Source organism: Pelodiscus sinensis, chromosome 20 (assembly GCF_052426305.1).
Source record: "Pelodiscus sinensis isolate ZL-2025 chromosome 20, ASM5242630v1, whole genome shotgun sequence".
In the NCBI taxonomy this organism is placed as follows: Eukaryota; Metazoa; Chordata; order Testudines; family Trionychidae; genus Pelodiscus; species Pelodiscus sinensis.
The window spans coordinates 27,722,489-27,742,883 of NC_143071.1; the positions used below are offsets into that span (position 1 = coordinate 27,722,489).

General features: G+C 47.9%; 1 protein-coding gene across 1 annotated transcript in view; it reads right to left on the minus strand.

Annotated features, from left to right (window-relative positions):
- Positions 1–20,180, minus strand: part of FBXW10B (F-box and WD repeat domain containing 10B) — a 28,111-nt gene extending 7,931 nt beyond the window's left edge. The window contains exons 1-10 of the mRNA XM_075903504.2: positions 19,136–20,180; positions 17,454–17,645; positions 16,991–17,209; positions 16,762–16,889; positions 15,053–15,175; positions 12,764–12,873; positions 11,862–12,065; positions 7,917–8,038; positions 6,750–6,898; positions 1,608–1,750 (exon numbers count right to left, since the gene is read on the minus strand). Coding sequence (XP_075759619.1) covers positions 1,608–1,750; positions 6,750–6,898; positions 7,917–8,038; positions 11,862–12,065; positions 12,764–12,873; positions 15,053–15,175; positions 16,762–16,889; positions 16,991–17,209; positions 17,454–17,645; positions 19,136–19,676 — 1,931 coding nt within the window. The 5' untranslated portion in view covers positions 19,677–20,180. The remainder of the gene's footprint in view (positions 1–1,607; positions 1,751–6,749; positions 6,899–7,916; positions 8,039–11,861; positions 12,066–12,763; positions 12,874–15,052; positions 15,176–16,761; positions 16,890–16,990; positions 17,210–17,453; positions 17,646–19,135) is intronic.
- Positions 20,181–20,395: the final 215 nt, after the last annotated feature.

The window sequence follows — 20,395 nt, forward strand, 5'->3', positions numbered from 1 at the left end:
ACGGCAAATTCCCCCCTAATCGTTACTGTTCAGAATGAAAGGATGTCAAAATTAGGAAGTCCAAACAATTTATTGGACATATGCACACTCAGAAAATGAACAGAGCCATCATTCACAGCCACCACTGTGTTTAAGACCAGTTGCAACTTGTAATGGTCTTGTTTTCCTGAACTCCTTGATTCACAGCGGGTGATTTGCCAGCGGTCTGGGATATAAGCACCCACTGCTAATGCTTTGGATATAACAACGAAGAAGGCCACAGTTCCGGTGAGCCATCAGTGAGAGACAATGAACTAGAAAAGAGTTTAACATTCCGAGGAAAGTGTGGGTCAGCCTGTGAAAAATGGCTGCAGAGACATGTGACCATGTCACCTGATCCTGAAACCCATCTTGAGCTCTGTAAGTTTCCATGAGAAGCTGGGAGAGGGTCAAAATGGAAACAGGGGTCTCCCATTTTATGCAAATCTTATTTAAGGTTGAGGAATGAGGTAATTCAAGTAATCTGTTCTTCCCAGCTTCCCCACCCAAGATGACGCTGGAACAACTAAGACTGAATTGGAAGAAGGAATGGGGGGCCGAATGGGAGGGTGTCTGCCCTGTGATGATCATTAGAACCAAATTTTGGGTGAAATCTTACATATAAATAGTATCTTATAGTGTAGTAAGTTTATCTCGCATGTTTGTTTATTTTGTTCAGTTACCTACTTTGTTCTGCCTGTTATCGCTTATGACCACTTCAATCCTATCTTTTTATACTTAATAAAATCACTTTTGTTTAGTAATAAACCCAGTATAAGTAATTTCTACCTGGGGAAGTGAGGAACTGTGAATCTCTCTCTATATTGAGAAAGAGGGTGAACTTACACAGTCCCTGTAACAGGGTAAGACTGATTTATCTAGGGTTCAGCTCCCAAAGGGGACATGTACTTGAGCGCTGGGAAGAGGTCTCACACTGTGCTGCTTTCAGTCTGCATCGAAGGCCTTGGGGGTTGGCCCTGTCCCTGTGTCTTGGGTGTGTCGACACTATTCAGCGTTAAGCGACAAGGCTGGGTTGACGCAGCCTTCCTGCAAGTCGGCAAGTGTGAATGCTTTGTGTCTGCGCTTTTGCCGACAAAATACTTCTACCCCCAGTGAATAGGTTTTGCTCTGGCAAAGCAGCATTCACCGGGGGCAGGGAGGATGTAAGCATCCAGGCACAAGAAAAGTTTTGTTGAGCAAGTGCAGACACAGCCTCAGTTGGAGCAGGCGGGAGAGCTAAGCTCAACAAGACAGGGTTAGAGGAGGCCCAGGCTGTCAAGGGAAGCCTACTCCGTGGTGTCTCAGCACATCAGGTGACAGTCCCAACGGGGTCCTGACCCGTCACAAGAGCCATCTGTTCTGCAGGAGTTTCTTACTCTGGAGCTACAGTTCCACTGCATAACAGCAAGTTCCTGTACAACGAAAACCCCTCCCAGCAGGACAGGGAACATATTAAAGCATTAGAACTGTGAATTAACACTACAGACACATTCCTAAGCAGGAAACAGAATTCACCTCTTTGAGTCAGAGCTACAGGAAACACACAGAGATTGGTTATCTATGGATTCCAACGTGCGAATGATACCTACTGTGGATGCCTGAAAGCTACTAGGCATCTCTTATGCTTTCCCACCATGCTCCATCCCAGGACAAATCCATCAGAGCTTCCTGTCACTAGATGCCACTGGTCGAAGGACAGACATTTGACTGGGCCTTGGTGTCCTTCTAAGGTCTGGAATAGGAAAGAGACATGTTACATAGCGTCACATACCACAAGAATTCTAGGCATATATGTAGCCCCGATCATTCTCACATTACAATCACAATATTGCCCCCTGTGATTGAGAGTGGGTTCTAGAAAGGGTTACAACACGCCCTTTGATAATTGCCTTGATACAGCAGCCACTAGGTGTGAAACAAGCCAGACTCACTATTGGCGGCCAGACACTAATGTGAATTTAATTATTCATTGGCCAGAATCACTGCATGTACTGTGATGCATAGAACTGTAGAGGCACGTCTACCCAGCAGGGCTAAAGCCGAAATAAGCTATGCAACTTGAGCAACGTCAATTGAATAGCTGAAGTTGAAATAGCTTATTTCGGCTTTTGGCGCTGTCCACACAGCAGGAAAGTACTCTTCCTCCGACATCCCTTCCTCCTCATACCATGAGGGGTACAGGAGTCGGAGGAAGACGTCCTCCAGCTGGACATTAGTTCGACATTATATCGATATAACTGCTTGTAGTGTACACATGGACTATGTTATTTCGGAATAACGTCCATTATTCCAAAATAACACTGCCGTGTAGACGTGCTCTAACTGAGAAGTCAACTCAGACCTGAAGGGTCAGTTAAGCAAATACTAAATGAAAAAAGACAAAATGAATCTGTCCCTAACTGAGCTAGTAGGGGCTGTATGTAAACTTGGCTTATCTAGAAGTGGAATATCTTACACTTGACTTACATCTGTACATGTCACTCTATGAGACTCTTTTCTTAGTAGAAACTCTTTGGGTACATCTAGACTGCAAGAATCTATCAGAAAAAGATAAGTAAAATGCACTCCACATTTTGCGTCTTTTTCCGATACTTTTGTCGGAAGAGGCTTTTCTGATATTTGCCCTGTCTAGACTGGGCCAAATTTCGGAAAAATAACCTCTTTCGAAAGCCCCCTTTTTCCTCGTGGAACGAGGAATACAGGGGCTTCCAAAAGAGTGTGTTTGCTATTCCACAAAAAAAAACAGAAGAGCAAATACATTTGCTGGGCATGGCTGAGTTTTTTCGGGATACCCAAAACGGGCCCCCCTCCCCTTTCCCCCTGCACTCTAGCCATACCCTTAGAGGACCAGAGAACTTGCTCTGGGTATACACTGATATAAGTGAAATCAAACTGGCTTTCATCTTTAAATTACAGTAAACTGTTTTTGTTTCTGCTAGAAACAAAATTCATTTCTTGGTTGAATTATATGTCATCCTCAGCTCTGAAATACAGCTGTTCTCTGGGAAATCCCTGCTTGTGAACATTCATCCAAACAAAAGCTGATTCATATAGATATCTGCAAAGAGCAAAAAATTAAACAGAGCAGATCAATTTTTGATCACATCAGATCAAATGTCAATTTTTAATTTTGCAAATTGTTTGCTAATAGACTCTTACACAGGCAGCCATTTCTGTTGATCATCAGTTTCTAGTTTCATACCTTTTTCTTTCTTAAAAAAAATATTTGGTGTAAACAAAAAGTCATGACTAATTGGGGTGAACAGATATGTAAAAGGTTGTTATAAAGAGCACAATGTTCAATTGTTCTCCATGTCCACCAAAGGAATCGTAGACATATAAAAAGGGACTGCAAAGGTCATCTGGTCTAACTTCCAGGGATTTTAACTGTCCAAATTGGCTTAGTTTACAGGAAGGGAGATTTAGGTAATTAGGGAAAACTTCCTAACTTTAAAGATAGCTACACAATGGAATGGATTACCCAGGGAAGTTGCGGCATCCCCATCACTGGAGGATTTTAAGAACAGGCTAGATGAATATCTGTCAGGGATGGTCACCGTGCAGGGGGATAGATTAGATGATTTCTTGAAGTCCCTTCCGACCCTACATTTCTATAATTCAGTATGTAGTAGAGCGAGAACCTGTGTAAAATCTAGGTCTGAATCAGAAGCTGTCAACAAGAGTCAAACCATATATCGAAGTAGATGTTCACAAGTCCACTGTCCAGTGCCTGATTTTGCCAAAGTTGTTGCTAGCGTATTAGGCTCCAGCTATTTACATCAATGTATTCCAGCTACTACAGGTATGTTCCCATCAAGTATAAGATGGTTTGACAAACTAATGAATAGGAATGTTTTGTCCGAGATATCAGGAACAAAGAGAGGTAACAAACAGTTATCATGAAACACATAAAGTGCTATGTAAGATGTTGTCATGGTCATGAGAGATGGTCAGCAGCCTGGGGATTAAGGGGATACACAAATCTGCTGCCACCATCAAATGCTTTTGAACCCACAAACCAACACTTGAAACCAACCCCAAAGAGCTTGAAAAAGAAAAGAGAAAATACAAATTGCAGTTTGTTGTGGCTGCCTCTCTGTCAGGCAAGTAGATGTACACACAGACCTTCCAGGACACAAAAATGAACCAATACCGGTTACTTAGAAAAAGAAAATAACCTTTTATTACTGAAACAAGATTACAGTCGCAAACATGATTAAGGTGACTGGAGGGTAAGAGTCACAACTTAATAAACTCATGGGGGATTCCCATGGGCTCAGGACTTAGTTATAGAAGGGAGGAAAAAAAACATTTCTAACACATACACCTTATATCCAAATTCCCAAACAAGAAAACAAGAAAACCTGAAGGATTTATCTAGTCTTTGCCCTACTTACAGCTGGTGAAGAGTCTTTTCTTTTCTACATTAGCCCCCTAGATCGATCTAGGGAGGCTAATGAGGGCGACTGAAATTGCAAATCAAGCCCGGGATTTAAATATCCCGCGCTTGATTTGCACGTTCCCGGCCGGTCGCCATTTTAGAAATTGACTAGCCCGAAGAAACTGCCTGCGTCTACACGCGGCAGTGAAACGGGATTCCGATTTAAAGCCCTATCTCGAATTAGCTTGTATTCCTCCTGCAATGAGGTTTACCAGCTAATTTGATTTCGGGGCTTTAAATCGGAATCCCGTTTCACTGCCGCGTGTAGACACGGGCAGTTACTTCGGGCTAGTCAATTTCTGAAATGGCGACCGGCCGGGAACATGCAAATCAAGCGCAGGATATTTAAATCCTGGGCTTGATTTGCAATTTCGGTCGCCCTCATTAGCCTCCCTAGATCGATCTAGGGGGCTAGTGTAGACTACCCTTAGAGAGAGACATGTCCTCTGTCCCTCTCAGTACCTGGAGAGCAAACTGGCTTAGAGACATAGGAGGGAAAACCCCAAAATTCCTTTGTCTCAGTTTGAAATCCCTATCTGCATTTCTATTGGTTGACTGCTACCTGGCTAGGTACAGTTAACCCCTTAGTCCCCAGGCTGCTGGCCATCCCTCATGACCATGACATAAGGTTTTGAGGTACTTTTGCGGGTCCCCACTTCTGCATTTATCATGCCAGAGTGGGGAATAAGCCTTGACAGATGTTTATTCCAGTTATTTGTCTCAGGCCTTATCAATACTTTCCCAGAAGGTCGAATTAAGATGCGCAGCTCCAGCTACATTAATTGCAAAGCTGGAGTCAACACACCTCAATTTGACCTTTGGTGCTGTCTCCACAGTGGGAGGTCAAGGGGAGCAAAGACTTCCATGCCCTTCCCTTACTCCTTGCGAATCAGTGGGGCACCCTCAGCGTTTGATTTCGCGGGTCCTTACTAACCCACTAAATTGAACTCTGGAAGATCAACGCAGCATTGAGTTTTTTAAGTCCCGGCTTGACCAAGCCCTGGCTGGGATGATTGAGTTGGGGTTGGTCCTGCTTTGGGCGGGGGCTGGACTCGATGCCTCCTGAGTTCTCTTCCAGCCCTGGGGGTATGTCTACACTACCCTCCTAGTTCGAACTGGAGGGTAATGTATGCATACCGCACTTGCTAATGAAGCCCGGGATTTGAATTTCCCGGGCTTCATTAGCATAAGCGGGGAGCCGCCATTTTTAAATCCCCGCTGCTTCGAACCCCGTGTAGCGCGGCTACACGGGGCTCGAACTAGGTAGTTCGGACTAGGGTGCCTATTCCGAACTACCGGTACACCTCGTTTCACGAGGAGTACCGGTAGTTCGGAATAGGACCCTAGTCCGAACTACCTAGTTCGAGCCCCGTGTAGCCGCGCTACACGGGGTTCGAAGCAGCGGGGATTTAAAAATGGCGGCTCCCCGCTTATGCTAATGAAGCCCGGGAAATTCAAATCCCGGGCTTCATTAGCAAGTGCGGTAGGCATACATTACCCCGCTGGTTCGAACTAGGTAGTGTAGACATACCCTGGGATTCTAGGATTCTATGATCTTCCCAGTGGTGAAGACATGGCCTTGGTCTGACGGAGCCATGTAGATTAGGGTTGTAGACATAGCAAAACGAAGTGGCGATTTAAATAATCGTAGCTTCATTTAAATGTAAATGGCTGCCACGCTGTGCCGATCAGCTGTTTTTCGGCTCAGCGCTGTAGTCTGGACGCTCCGCGCTCGACATCAAAGTCCTTTGTCGACCGCCCTGGTAAACCTCATCCCACGAGGAATAACGGGGAGGTCGACAAAGGGCTTTGATGTTGTGCGCGGAGTGTCCAGACTACAGTGCTGTGCCACCAAACAGCTGATCGGCACAGCGCGGCAGCCGTTTAAATTTAAATGAAGCGGCGATTTAAATAATTTTAGTTTTGCTATGTCTACAACCCTAATCTACATGGCTCCATCGACGGAGCCATGTAGTCTAGACACACCCTTAATGTTAAATAATAATAGAGATGTAGCCATGTTAGTCTGGTCTAGCTGAAACAAAAAACAGGACTATGTAGCACTTTAAAGACTAACAAGATGGTTTCATCACCTAATAAACCATCTTGTTAGTCTTTAAAGTGCTACATAATCCTGTTTTTTGTTTCACCTTAATGTTAAGGTATCTTGCCTTAACCCTTTCTCCAGCCAAGGAGTCATCCTGCTTGCTGACACCCCAACTGACAACACCGTGTTTTATTAAGAAAAACAAACAGTTCCAGAGCATGCACTGATTAGAAAGAAACATACCTTGATTAACACGCACGTCTCAACATGCCACACTTTCACCACCCCTTTTTCGCAGCTGCTCACAATGTGCAGGCTGTTGATTTTAGCTGTGCAAATGGCATCTTTGTGTTTTAAAGTTTTGAGGCATCGCCCGGTGCTTAAATCCCACACTGTTAGGAGCGGGAGGAAGAAACATAAATAATGTCCACATTGATTTGCCTGTGTCAGTCTGTAAAATGTGAATAAAGATGGTCTGTGTCACAGCAGAGGTCAGAACTCCCTCGTGCCAGGCTCTGCCCAGAGACAAACTCGAACCTGAAGCGTTTACACTGAGGGTGTGTCTAGACTACAAGGTTTTTTCGAAAAAATGTCACCTGCATCGAGACTACAGCTGTGTTCTTTCGAAAGCAAATCGAAAGAACACGGCAGTTTTTTTGTTCACGGTAAACCTCATTTTACAAGGAATCATGCCTTTTTTCAAAAGTACTCTTTCAAAAAAAGGCGCTATTGAATGCAAACTGTGTATTTTCGAAAGAGAGTGTCTAGACTCTCTTTCGAAAGAGCGGCTCGCTTTTTCGAAAAATCTGCTTGTAATCTAGACACGCTCTTTCGAAAGAGGCTCGAAGTCTAGACGTAGCCTCCAAGTAGAAAAAGAAATGGAGTATCATTAAACTCCCTGTTTCACAGGCAAGAATCTGAGGTCACAACAGGAAGTCTCCCACATCTAACCACAAAGCCGTTCCTATTGTATTAAACCACCCTCGTGGGAGTAGCCAAGCAAATTCAGCTCCATTGAGAGTGTCTGAAATTCACCAGCTGTCTTCCATGCTGGTTGTCAGGGGCACACACTGTCTGCAGAGGCAGCCCGTGCGTATAGGCCGACTCGGCTGTCGCCTAGGGCACCGCGTTAATCGGGGCGCCCAATGATGACATCATGCCATTGAGGGCTGTGGAGGCGGGGGCGCCGATCGTCTGGGGCACAGAGGCGCCGATCACGCATTCCGCATGGGGCGCCAGCTGCCGGCAGCCCACCTCAAGCCACCCCGACTGTCTGTGGTATAAATATACGTGTTGGGCCTGCTGGTCTAAGCCAGGTCAGACCCCCGTGCTGCTACCGTTGGGATTTGGAATGTGGCTGGCAATGGCCTGAGCAAAAGCCTTGGCGTATTTTGGTGATTTCTTGCTCACCTTTGACCATCCCGTCTTTCGCTCCTGACACAATCTTGGTTTTGTACAAGTCCAGGCAGGTGATGGTCCCCGTGTGACCGTTAAAGATCTTCAAACAAGTCCCGGTGAATATATTCCAGCATCTGCAGAGGAAGGGCCCAGCAGAGGAGACTCGTTGTGAATAGTGACATAATCTTTGTGAGTGCCACCTCATGGCCCTGGCTCTCTTTGTACATTCACTGGGGTCAGTCAGGAGCAATTCCAATGAGCTCAATGAAATAACAGCAGGAGAAGCCCAATGTAAGGTCAGTAGAATCAGTCCCTAATAGTAACGGAGCTGGTGTTATATTTTGTGCAGGCGGCACCAGGGCTGGCACCGACACAAACATCGGGATTGGTTCTCTGGCTACTCACCGATGGCTGGCCTCCAAAGGTAACAATTGGTCAAGCAGCCCCTTTTCCATCTAGCACAGGGGTGGAGAATAAGCGGGAACGGTGAATCGCAGCCAACAGGAGCTACAAACGGCTGCACCTGTGATGCTCAGGTAAATAAAGCATCTGGCAGCCCCCCAGGGGCTAACCTGGCAAACTGTGTCCAGCCCGTGGGCCGTTTATTGCCCAGCGCTGATCTTGCAGCTGCCAAGAAGTCGTACAGCTGCTTCAGTGAGAACACCCACGCAGGTGGCTACAGCAAAGACCATCCCACGCCAAATCAGGGGGGAGACAAAAGCTCCGTAGCTGTGTATGGCCATGGAAACAAACCCTGCCATGTCACCCCAGAGCTGGACAGAGAGGATACAAATCAATGATTTTTTTTAATTAAAGAAAATCAGATTTTTTTACATTTAAATCAATTTTAAAAAAATTTTAATCAACAAAAGACTACATTTTTCATTTAAAAATATGAGTTACAATTAGATCCCATCCCAAACATGCTACATCTACTCTCACAGCCTCGTACGAATGAATTATGGGCGCTAGTCCAGTGTTTCTCAACGTGGTCCACGAAACCACTTTGAGAAACACATTCCCTATGTCTACACTGCGGTTTTCATGTGGAAGAGGCTGTGCAAATGGTGCACTCATTTGCATATCCTCTTCCGATTCTTTTTGTGGAAAAGGTTTTGCCACAAAAAAGCCCTGTGGAGACGGGGCCATTTGTCAGAAAAAAAAATCCTGCTATGAACTTCGATTTTTGAGGAATAAGGGATCTTGCACAAAAGGGTTTTTTCTAACAAATGACCCTGTCTACACGGGGCTTTTTAGTGGCAAAACCTCTTCCGCAAAAAGAATCGGAAGAAGATATGCAAATGAGCATGCCATTTGCATATCCTCGTCTGCAAAAATACTATAGCGTAGACATAGCCAGTAACTGGCCGCCGCAGTTTGCTTATTTACCAGCACCGTGGCCACGGAGCCTCGTGGCTCCCATTGGCTCCGTTTTGCTCTTTGCGTGGCCAGTAAATGTGTTTCTCAATATGGTTTCATGGGCCGCTCTAGTCTGTCCAACCTAACAAGCTCCTGCTGCTTGAAAGTTCTGGGCTTTCCATTTCTGCTTCTCGGCAGACTGAGGTGTGCAGAGACAGACATAGTCTGGAAAGGATTGTTTCTGCTCTGTGCTTAGGTGGTTGTGGAGCTGGGCTAAGCTTGGCAGCCCTAGTTAAGACATTGTCTGAAGACAGCGAGATGAGAGGCAGGAAAGGACAGAAAGGAAGAGTGGAGTGGACTGGACTGGAAAGGAAAAGGGAAAACGTTCATTCTTCAGCATACACACAGCTTCCCATACTCCCCTACACTTTTGCTGTAGAAAAACTGGCCTGGCTTCTGGGCATAAAAGAGACCTTATCTGGGGATAGCTTGAAGGAATTCGTGCCCTGGGTAAAAAAGGAAACGTCGCCACGTGTAAGCAGGGCAAGAAGAAGACGCAGGAGCTAGCTGCAAACAGGAAACATCATAAGGAAAACGGCTTGTTGGGAGAAAACACCGTGGAGGAAGACGTGGCTATGGCTGACAAACAATGTGGATCTACTTTGCGATGCAACATTCTTCAAGCCTCTCTCTCTGCCTTTTAGTAGAAGTGTGACTGAACAAGTCAATTCCCAGCTGGCTGGTTGCCGTGTTGCGTGTCACTAGAAAAAAAAGTTGAGCTTAGCTAATCCATGTGGCTTGTTTAATTAGGCTTAGAGTCTAGCACCCAAGTGTACAGCACAGAAGGCTGCAGTAAGAGAAATCTAGAATTGCCAGTTGCCACTGAGTGTCATTTTCTTATTTTATATGACATAATACACACCTCTTATTTTGGGATCAGCCAGGTCACAGACCGTATAAGTCCATCCCGTACTGGTTTTCAATGGGGCTTACTCCAAATTAAGCACACTCTAAGTACAGACCGTCTTGGCTTTTTCGGTAACTTGGAATTAGACAGGCATCAAAATGACAGTGGGATGGGGAAGATGAGAGCTAGCTGTAGAAGTTTTAAGGAAACTGTACATGTGTCTGTTAGAGTTAATAAAATTTGAAGGACAGCTGTCAGCCGACAACTTGCCAAATGTAAAACATTTACATCTGCAGCTTGACACAGCTAATGAGTATGATGGACTATTTCCTAAATTAATAAAATCAAGTTGTCTAAAAAATGACACAAAGTGTACCTTCTTGGATGTTGTAAAATGCTAAACTGAACTGTAAAGTAACATGGTTTAGTGATCAGATTTGCACCATTGTTTGAAAAAATCTGAAGTCGTATGAGTGGGAAACTTGATTTAAAGCAATGAATTTTTGGGGGGGTGATTTAAATCATGATTTAAATTGATGATATAAATTGCCTTGTTTTTAAATCAGTCTGTCCTGGAGTTGGAGCACTTGACTTAGGTTTCCGCTCATGGGCATAACACGGCGATTTTGGCAGCGGACCACTAGACTCCTAGGAATTAGTGACAGAGAAGACATAAAATGACTCTTTGTTCCCTCTGGGGCTCCTGGCATTGGCAGGCAGGACATTGGGCTAGATGGACCTTTGGTCTGATCCAGTCTGGCCATTCCTATGACTTTCCATTCCCAAACTTTAAGGAGCAATGTAACCTCTTCACAGCTAGCTGCCTCTACACTGTCTTCCAATCAAGCTGGAAGAGTCAGAAAGATGTGGAGAAATGGCAGAAGATCCAGAGAAGAGAATCAAGAATGATTAAAAGTCTAGAGAACATGAGCTGTGAAGAAAGACTGAAGGAATTGGGCTTGTTTAGTTTGGAAAAGAGAAGACGGAGAGGGGACATGAGAGCGGTTTTCAAGTATCTAAAAGGGTGTCACAAGGAGGAGGGAGACAAATTGTTCTCCTTGGCCTCTGAGGACAGGGCAAGAAGCAATGGGCTTAAACTGCAGCAGTGAGGTTTAGGTTGGACATTAGGAAAAACTTCCTACCTAGTATAAATTGCCTAGAGAGGCTGTGGAATCTCCATCCCTGGAGATATTTAAAAGCAGGTTGGACAGACACCTCTCAGGAGTGGTCTAGACCGTGCTGGGTCCTGCTGTGAGGGCAGGGGACTGGACTCGATAACTTCTCAAGGTCCCTTCCAGTCCTAGTGTTCTAGGGTTCTATGACTTCAGAGGTGGACTCCTGGTCCTACTGAGCTGAATGGGGGTTTTGGCCTGGACAGCAGCAGGGCCAGGATGCAGCCCAGATGCTAATTGGAAACATAGCTCAATGCCTGTTTCCCTGGCTACTTCGCTACTTCTTCCAGTGCTGGGTGAAACTGCCACACACAGAGGAAGAATGTGCTGCCTGAACAAGGGGAGGGCACGTGGAAATCTAGGTCGTGTTTTTCCTCGCTCCTTATTCTGGTCAGAAAATGGGGGTGGGGCGGGTTCTGGAACAAATTCCCAACGTTGGGTTGGGTTTGGGGCTTTATGCTTTATGGAATGTCATTGCAACAGATCCTTCCCACATGGATGCTCCACCTGGGGGCTCACCTGATGCTGAGATCGAAGCTGGCACTGAGCACGAACCCTTTCTTCTCGTTGAGGAACACGGCCTTGATGCTCCCGGCATGGCCACTGATCACAAGAGGCATCTCCTTCAGCTCCAGCACGTCCAGGAACCTGATCTTCCGATCTATCGAGCCAATGGCGAGCAAGTTGCCACCGCTGTAGTGAATGACCCTGTGTGGATCTGGCCTGAGCAAGCAAGCCGAGATTGAGAAGAGCATCTGCTAAAGTGCTGCAGGCTAGCCAGGAAAGTGCTGTAAGCTGTTATTAACGGGCATCTCTCGGGTGCCGCAGTGCCTTAGATGTCCTGGAAAGGTACACGAAACCCCTCCAGGTACCAGCAGGAGGGTTGCTGAGACCCAACGTGTCAGCTGATGTTTGCCTAGAGGGGATAAACCATGGCAGGGAAGCGGGTGTGGCACGGTGAGACTGTTCACCCCATTATTTCTGAAACTGAGTCCCTACAATACCTTTATAAAAGGTCATATTTGGTTGGGATCCCCCTGCCATTGTGTTTTAAGTGCCAGTTCTTGCAAGGTATGGCAATAGACCTAGTTCATGTTTTGCTCATACACATGTCCACTCACACCGAGAGACCCCTCCTGTGATACACCCTGACGCGCACACACCTGAGATGCCTCCTCTCGCACTAGGGATGTACGCGACTGGTCAACCACCCGATAAGCCTGGGCGACTCTTGTAGCTTCCAAAGGGAGAGGCGCAACAGCAGGGGACCCACGCCAGCCGGACCGTTTGGTCCCCACTCACAGGGGTTCCCTGCTGTGCCTCTTCCTTTGAAATGTACAAGCGCCGTGGTGGTGCTTGTACATTTCAAAGGCAAAGGCACAGCAGAGCAGAGCACTCCCCTCATTCCCTTATGTACATACTGGTCTGTGAGGACACGGACATTATAGGAGCCGCAGAAAATGTTTCTCTCCTCCAGCTGGACAGTTTCAGTCATCTGGCCACGGTAAGCTGCCTGAAGGTTGTCCTCCTCCTACGGCCAGAAAGAAAGGAAATAGGAATAAATAACGCTGTTGGGAAGAGATGGCCTCTCGCTCTTCCTCCTCAGTTATACTAAAGAGCCTTAAGGATGATGGGGGACTGACCCCAGAGAATCTGCCCTATACACCAGCCCATCCCCTGCCAGAGGGCACGTTGGGGGCAGAGCAGGGGTGTTCCCTGGGGTACACTGCAGTAGGGTTCTTCTCAGAACGTGTTATGGACAAGTCGGAGTATCAGAAGGTGGAAAAAGTAACCGGGGCGGTGGGGCTATTTTAGATTTGATTCTGACTGGAAGGAACTGGTTGAGCATCTCAAGGGGGAAGACAGCGGAGAGAAATAGATCACGAAATGACACAGTTCGTGGTTATAAGCTAAGGAAGGAGTGACATTGGGGAAAAACCCAGACATTGACCAGCAGGGAACTGGTAGCTCTGGTCCTATGGAAAAGAAATTAAACGAAAAAGGAGTTCAGGAGACCTGGCTCTATCTATATAAATGTTACAGCACAACAGCAACCTGTCCCCATGCAGAGGGAAGACAGGAAGAATAGGAAGAGACCAACATGGCTTCATGTGGAGCTCTTCAATGGCCTGAAACACAAAAAGGAGTCATACAGAAAGTAAAAGCTCAGACAAATTGCTATGGATGAGTATAAAAGAAGAGCACAAACCATAGGGACAAAATCAGAGACTAAGGAGCAAAATGAATTACAACCAGTAAGCGATGTACATGGCTCAGGGCCAAGGGAGGGGTCACAGAGGACTGGAGAAGGGAAATCATGGTATTTATCTTTGAAAAGGGGGGGAAGGGAAAGCCCGGGAATTCTAGTCCAATCACCCTAACTTTGATACCCAGAAAGCCCTGGGAGCAAAGTGTTAAACAACAAATGCGTAAGCACCGAGGGAAGAATAAGGTGATAAGTAAGAGACGACACAGATTTGTCAAGAGCAAATCATCCCAAAACAGTCTGATCTCCTTCGGCAGGATGACAGGCCTAGCATGGGCAAGGGGAAGCAGGAGACACGAGACTGTCTGATTTTATTAACTCACGTGACATTCTCATTAGTGGTCTAGGGAAAAGTGGGCAGATGAGATTTCTGTAAGGTGGGTGTACAACAGGCTGAAGTGCTGCTCTCAAAGAGTTGTGATCAATGATCCACTGTCCGCTCGGAGGACTTATCAAAGGGATGTTTTGAGGGGGTGTCTTATCTGGTGCTATTCAGTCTTTCCATTAACAGTTTGCATGATGGAATATGGAGTCAACATAAAATGTGGGGGGAAACAAAACTGAGAGGAGCAGGGCGAATTTTGGAGGCCAGGATTAGAATTCAAAATGATCTAGATCAACTAGAAAATTGCTCTGAAACCAACAAGATTGAAATCAATGAGGATTTCAATGACAGAGTCCAGGGGAGACTGACCACAACGAGAAAATTCGACCTATGAAGGAGGGTTGAAAGAACGGAGTGTGTGTAGTTAAGAGAAGAGCAGACTGAGAGGAGGCCCAATAACCATTTTCACACATGTAAAAGGTTGTAATAAAGAGGAGGGCGATCCATTGTTTTCCATGGGCACCAAGGGCAGGGCAAGAAACGATTGGCTTAGTTGGCAGCCAAGCAGATTGGGGCTAGATGTTGTGAGGGCGCTCTGTCAGGAGCACTAAGTGCTGGATTAGGTTGCCAAGGGAGGTTGGGAATCCCTGTCCTTAGAGCAGTGTTTCTTAAACTTTTTAAGACTGAGGACCACCAAACAATAACTTTTTTTTATGAGGAACACCAAGGATTTTTTGTTGAACAAAAAAAAAAAAAAGTCGCCTGCCCCTTTAAGGGCAGCCATTTTGAACTCTGTTATTCTCCGCAGCACACCTCCAACTGCCTTGCGGCACACTGGTGTGCTGAGGAACACAGTTTAAGAAACACTGCCTTAGATGTTTTAAAATACGGGTTGGGCAAAAATCTCTCCGGGACAGGCTAGGTTTGCTTAGCCCTGCTTCTGTGTGGGGAGGGCCTCGATGACCTCTCAAGGTCCTTTCCAGCCCTAATTTTTTATGATTCTGCTTCCCAAGTTCCATAAGGGGCCATAGGAAGCAAAGTATAAATGAGAGCAGTCCTGAGGCTGCTCTAGCTTACCTTAGAAACCATGGAGGTTCTTTGGATGTAGCTACAGCTTACCTTGGTTCTGCGCTTCCATTTGTGGCCTCGTGCTGGGATGATGTCCCCATCTTTAGTTATCCTTGGGATTACCACGTTGGTCATTTTAGCGTAACTGGGAACGACTCCCCTAGGACATGACCCCTGGGATAAACATCAAAGGGAGTTGGTGTCATTACCGCCTCGGCTACATGGACAGCCAGGGAGGGGCTAGAAAGCAGCACTTCTCCTCAGAACTACAGACCCTTCCACGCACTCTGCTTGTACCCGAAGGCTGACCAGACACCCTGGTTTTTTATTGGTGAATTTCTTAAGCACCTTGGGCTGCACACACTGTTGTGTGATTGGAGGGTTGCTCCTCAGAGCCGGTGCTCACACACCGGTTTGTCCTGGTTGGGCTGTGTCTCAGATCTGCTGTGCATGTGCTTATTTCTAGGATTGCGGGAGATGTAAATAGGACAGTCGGCAAGAGGCACACCCTGAGTTTTCATGGGGGTGTTTTCACTTAGAGAGGAGCGTGGTGCCTTTATCGCCAGGGGCTGAGATTAGTGATCAAGGTCATGTTTTCCAAACCAGTTCTGAGGCAATTTCATTGCTACATAATGACTAAGATGTCTTTATTTGCCAGCAGTGGTCTCCCAGCTCCGCCTCCTATTTAAAGACGCGACTCTCCAGAAATAGATTTGTAGCTGCATACCGCACAGTACGCAATAACGGGACCTTATCAGAGAGGAGGAAGCTTGGCAGAATGGCTGGATTTGTTTGAAACACAAGTACTGGTGACTTAGCCTGAAACGAATTATCACCATGCAGGGCGACAACTGGCGTTTTTTGTGCATGGGGTAAGAAGATAAGAACGGCCAGACTGGCTCAGACCAAATCCAACCAAACCCTACATCTCAAAGGGCATCGCATCCCAAGCTGCCCTGTTCAACCAAAATTTGGAGTCAAACCCATCCAAGTATGTAGGGCTCCCAATGAAACTCTCTAAGGGCAGAGCCCCAAACCGTGGCTGGGTCAGCTGGAGTGTCTTTGTGAACAGAGCAGGCTTCGATGCGAATTTCCTTCACACGAATTGCACCATGGAGTGTGATTTTAAAGGTTGACCCTTCATGGGATTTGCCTCTGCTCTTAACGTAAGCCCAGTGGCAGGACAGTAGCCACAGATGTAAGTCTTTAGCCCAAGTGTCGGGTTTCAAGCCTTTCCCTTTAGGGGTCTTCAGTACATGCTGCTACACACAGAGGTCTCAGTACTTTTATGCTCCTGTGTGGAAGCTATTTCGGAAGAGGAGTTATTCCTTGTGGAATGAGGTTTACAGAAGTCGGAATGAGCCGTCCGTTATTTTGATATTATTTCGAAATAACGGAATTGCTGTGTAGACGCTCACATTGTATTTCGGAATGACACTAGTTATTCCGAAATAATGGTGCAGTGTCGACGTACCCTAAGGGAGCCTGCCCCGGACTAATTTCAAGGCTTCCCCGTAGTATGGACACGCTATTTTGAAATAATTCTTTGGGGAGTTATTATTTCAAAATAAGTTATTTGGAAATAATTTCCTAAGGTAGACAGGCCCTCATGCGCCTGGCTCTGGAGAGTGAGTGAGGAAGAAGGAAGGAGAAACCGGCTCGAAGGCATGTTGGTCCTCCCACCCCTTGGCTAGGGGCAAAGGAGCTATACGGTAACAGCCGTGACGGCAGAAGAGGAGGCAAACGCCAAGGCACGGTACCTGCAAATAGACAATCTCTTCCAGGACTAGTCTGCGCACCAGTTGTTCCTGCTTGACCTGTCTCACCAGGAGAGCCCAGTGCTGGCTCACGGAAGTGCACCTGTTGAGGGTCCTGGAATCCAGAAACCCTGGAGAATGGCAAGGACAATCAGGTTAACCCCCCGCTATGGTCGTATGGCATCGATGGGCCCATGGGGCAGTTGTGTGTGGGAAGGAAGAGGAGCCATACTCAGGATGTACTTGGACAGGTGGGTGGGCAGGCTGCGGATGAAGTCCTTATACTTGTAGATCCCAGTGGCTGACTGGAAAGACGCAGGGTCGGCGGCAAGGGCTGGGTCGATCAAAGATACAGTGGACATATCCTCGTCCATTGAGGCAGCTCTCTCACGACAGAGGGGCACCACCTCTCTGGCACTGAAGCATGGTATCTGCCCTAGGACTCCTAGGCCTGGGGAAGCCGAAACAAGAGCACGTTACCCACTGCCTGGAGACCCTGAGCCTTGGGATACATCCCTAATATCAGACTCGGACACCAAACCTGCGCCTCCTCATTTCTCATTCACCCACAGCTCTGAGGGAGATTTTGAGCACCCTGAGCTCTATGGCAGCTGAAGGCGCCTCATGAAACACAACCTCCCCCGCCTTGGGCTGTGAAGTCTCTCAGAGAACACCCCGCACTTTTGTGACGGTACCTATTTCACTGATCTGGCTGGTTCCTTCCGATAAGATTCCACTTTCGACGGCTATGGAGGGAGTCAGGAAGGACTGAGATGCGGGTTGTAGATGCACTTGAGAGCTGGACCCTGGGCGTTCCTCTGGCAGGACGCTGCTTTCGGCCTCAGTGATGACCACGGTGATTTTTAATTCCTCTTCCTCGGAAGGAACTGTGGAAACATAGGAGCAAGCCAGTCAAACAGAGCTAAGTCAAGGGGCCACAGAGACCGAGGCGGAAGGGGCCTGTTAAACCGGCTTCGTTCCCCTTGACTAGCGCAGGAATGTTTCCTTCTGGATTTTGTCGGGGGAGATTTCAATGAGTATTTATGTCTCCACCATTTCGCGGGGAGGTCTTTGGCACAGTAGACCCCACACTGGGAAATGATCGGAGGCTTGCTGATCACTGCAGAGGGACAGGAAGAAATCCCACCCCGACCTCCATGTCCTGCACAGCACAACCGGCCAGGTGCATTCTGGGCTGCGTTCCTCCCCCCTCTGGAGCGTCAGCATGGCCCACTCCTCCCCGCAAGGCTCCATATTTGAAGACACTGAGCCCCGCTCTCTGCCACTGCGCGCCCGTGCAACTCACACCCACGCCACGGGACCTGGGGAACAGCCCCTGCGCGGGGGGGGGGAGGGAGAGGGAAGAGCATTCACGCAGGCTTGGGGCAAAATGATTCATCCTCAAACTGCGGCGGTCCAAGCTCTCCAGGATCTCCGGTGGTCTCAATGGATGCAGGTGCGACATGTCCCTGCTAGGGATGTTAAATATCGGTGAACTGACTGGTCGATTAGCCTCGTGAATTCTTATTGGTTACTAGTCCCCGGGGGTGGGGCCAGCAGCCATTGCGCTCCCGCCCCACTCCTGAGGAGCCCCCTGCCACTTCACGCTGCTGCCGCTGTATCAGAAGCAGCAGCGCAGGGTGCCAGGCGGGAGCTGGTCCACAAGGGGAGCCAGTTTAAAAACCGGCTTCCCTCTTAGACAGGCTGCTTGTTGCCCCACGCTGCTGCCTCTGATGCAGTAGGCCCAGTGTGGGGCGGCAGGGGGGTGGTGGGTCTGAGCTCCTGGCGCGGGCTGGAACGGAGTCGAGCTGCCTGCCTGACCAGCTCCTAATACATTTCAAATGCAGAGCTGCAGTGGGGGTAGGTCCCGGACCCGGCGCGAGCCAGGACTGAGCCAGGCTGCTGGCCAGCCCAATAAAAAATGTCGTGGGTGGGTGGATGCGTGTAGTCTGTAGCATTAACCCACACGCTTTTGCTTATCAGTTCATGGGCTGCACTGTTCCATCCCATGAAAAGCCCACCCGAGAGGGAGCATCACAGGCAAGTCCAAGGGCTGAGCTCACTAGCCAGATGAAATGCACAGAGTGTGCTTTCCTCACTCCCCTTCCCCCCACAGAAAGTGTGCTGAGGCCCCCAGGACTCAGGCCACCGGCCCGCCGAGTGCATTAGAGCCGTGCTCTGCAAGTGGCCTCCATGAAGCCGTGCAGCAACTCAGCTGGGGCAAGGGGGCCGACAATGGAACTGCGGCCGGTCTGGCCGGACATGGCACTTGGGGCAGTGTGGAGGGAGTCACAGTCTGGCGCTATCCTGCTGCCTTCGTTCGTCCCGAAAGCCAGGGATTACTCGCTCCGGCCACCCAGGCCGTCACGCGGGTTACCTGTTTCTCTGGAGCTGGCACTCTGCTCCCTGAGCAGGCGGACTCGGACCAGGTTGGCAGCCATGAACAGTAACTTGGGGCTACACATCTGCAACAAGAGCAGTGTGTAGTTTGCCTTCGTCCAGTAGGAACCGTGTCTGAACCACTTCCAGGTCTCCAGCATGGCCTGCTCTAGCATCTCTGTGTTCAAAGCCCGGTCCCACGTGGACGTGGATGCGGTCGGGTCTTCTCTGAAGCTGGGGCTGATGCGGGAGCGGCTGAAAGTGAAATCCTTCCCGTGGGCGCTCTGCAGGACTTTCTCCGCATAGTTCAGCAAATCCAGGCTGTTGAATCGCTTCACGATCCCCACCAGGAACTTCCGTTGGGAGGCATTGCTGGCCCGCAGGAACCACTCCTTGGTGGAGAAGACCTTCCAAGCCAAGATACATGTCTCGCAACTTTGGCAAACGGGCACCAAGTCTGTTTTCTTCTCACAGCGCAGCTGAGGAGCAGAGTCCAGCCTGTACTCCAGGCTGGCCAGGTCCTTGGGGGCGTCTTTCATCGTCTCGGGTCCGATTCGGCATGCAGGCTCTGAGTTGGGCAATGGGAAACGCAGGGGAGCATAACCCGCTCCTTAACTGTCTGCTTCCATCCCGCGGCATTTAAAAGTCACACTGAGACACGGGCGGGACTCTGCGATGGGTGAAGCAGCCGCATCACACCCGGCTCTCTGTAGAACTCCCGTCTTTGATTGTACAGAACTCCTAGGAGACACCGTTGATACCATAAACCTCCTAGAATCTGCACAAAGAAAATATGGTAGCAGCTAGTCTACCGTATAGATTGTAATATCAGCACTGTTCCAGAATCAAGACAGGAATGGGATAATATGAAAAAGTAAACAACTATCCTCCGCTTGGATTCGTACAAAAGGTATCTAGTTTGCAGTGTCTTCTTTATGATGGCGATTTTTGTCAGTATTTCTGTTGAAGGAAATCTGGTTTTATTAGAATTGGTTCAAATACTGGTCCCCACAAAGGTCCTGCACTCCTGGAAATTGGAGCAAAGAAATTTGCATAAGAAGGGAGATTTTTCTGCAGTTTTGATTACTGAAAAAAGTGCAACTGCAGGTATTTGAGGGGCATATATCTTAAGCAGTTATATTCCTGAGGCTTTGTTTTGAGGCATTTTGGAGGGATCTGTGGGGTTTAGTCTAAAACTGGCGAAGCAAAGCATTGTGCACAGGTGACTGAAAAGTAGTAAAGTTTGTCAATATGGGGG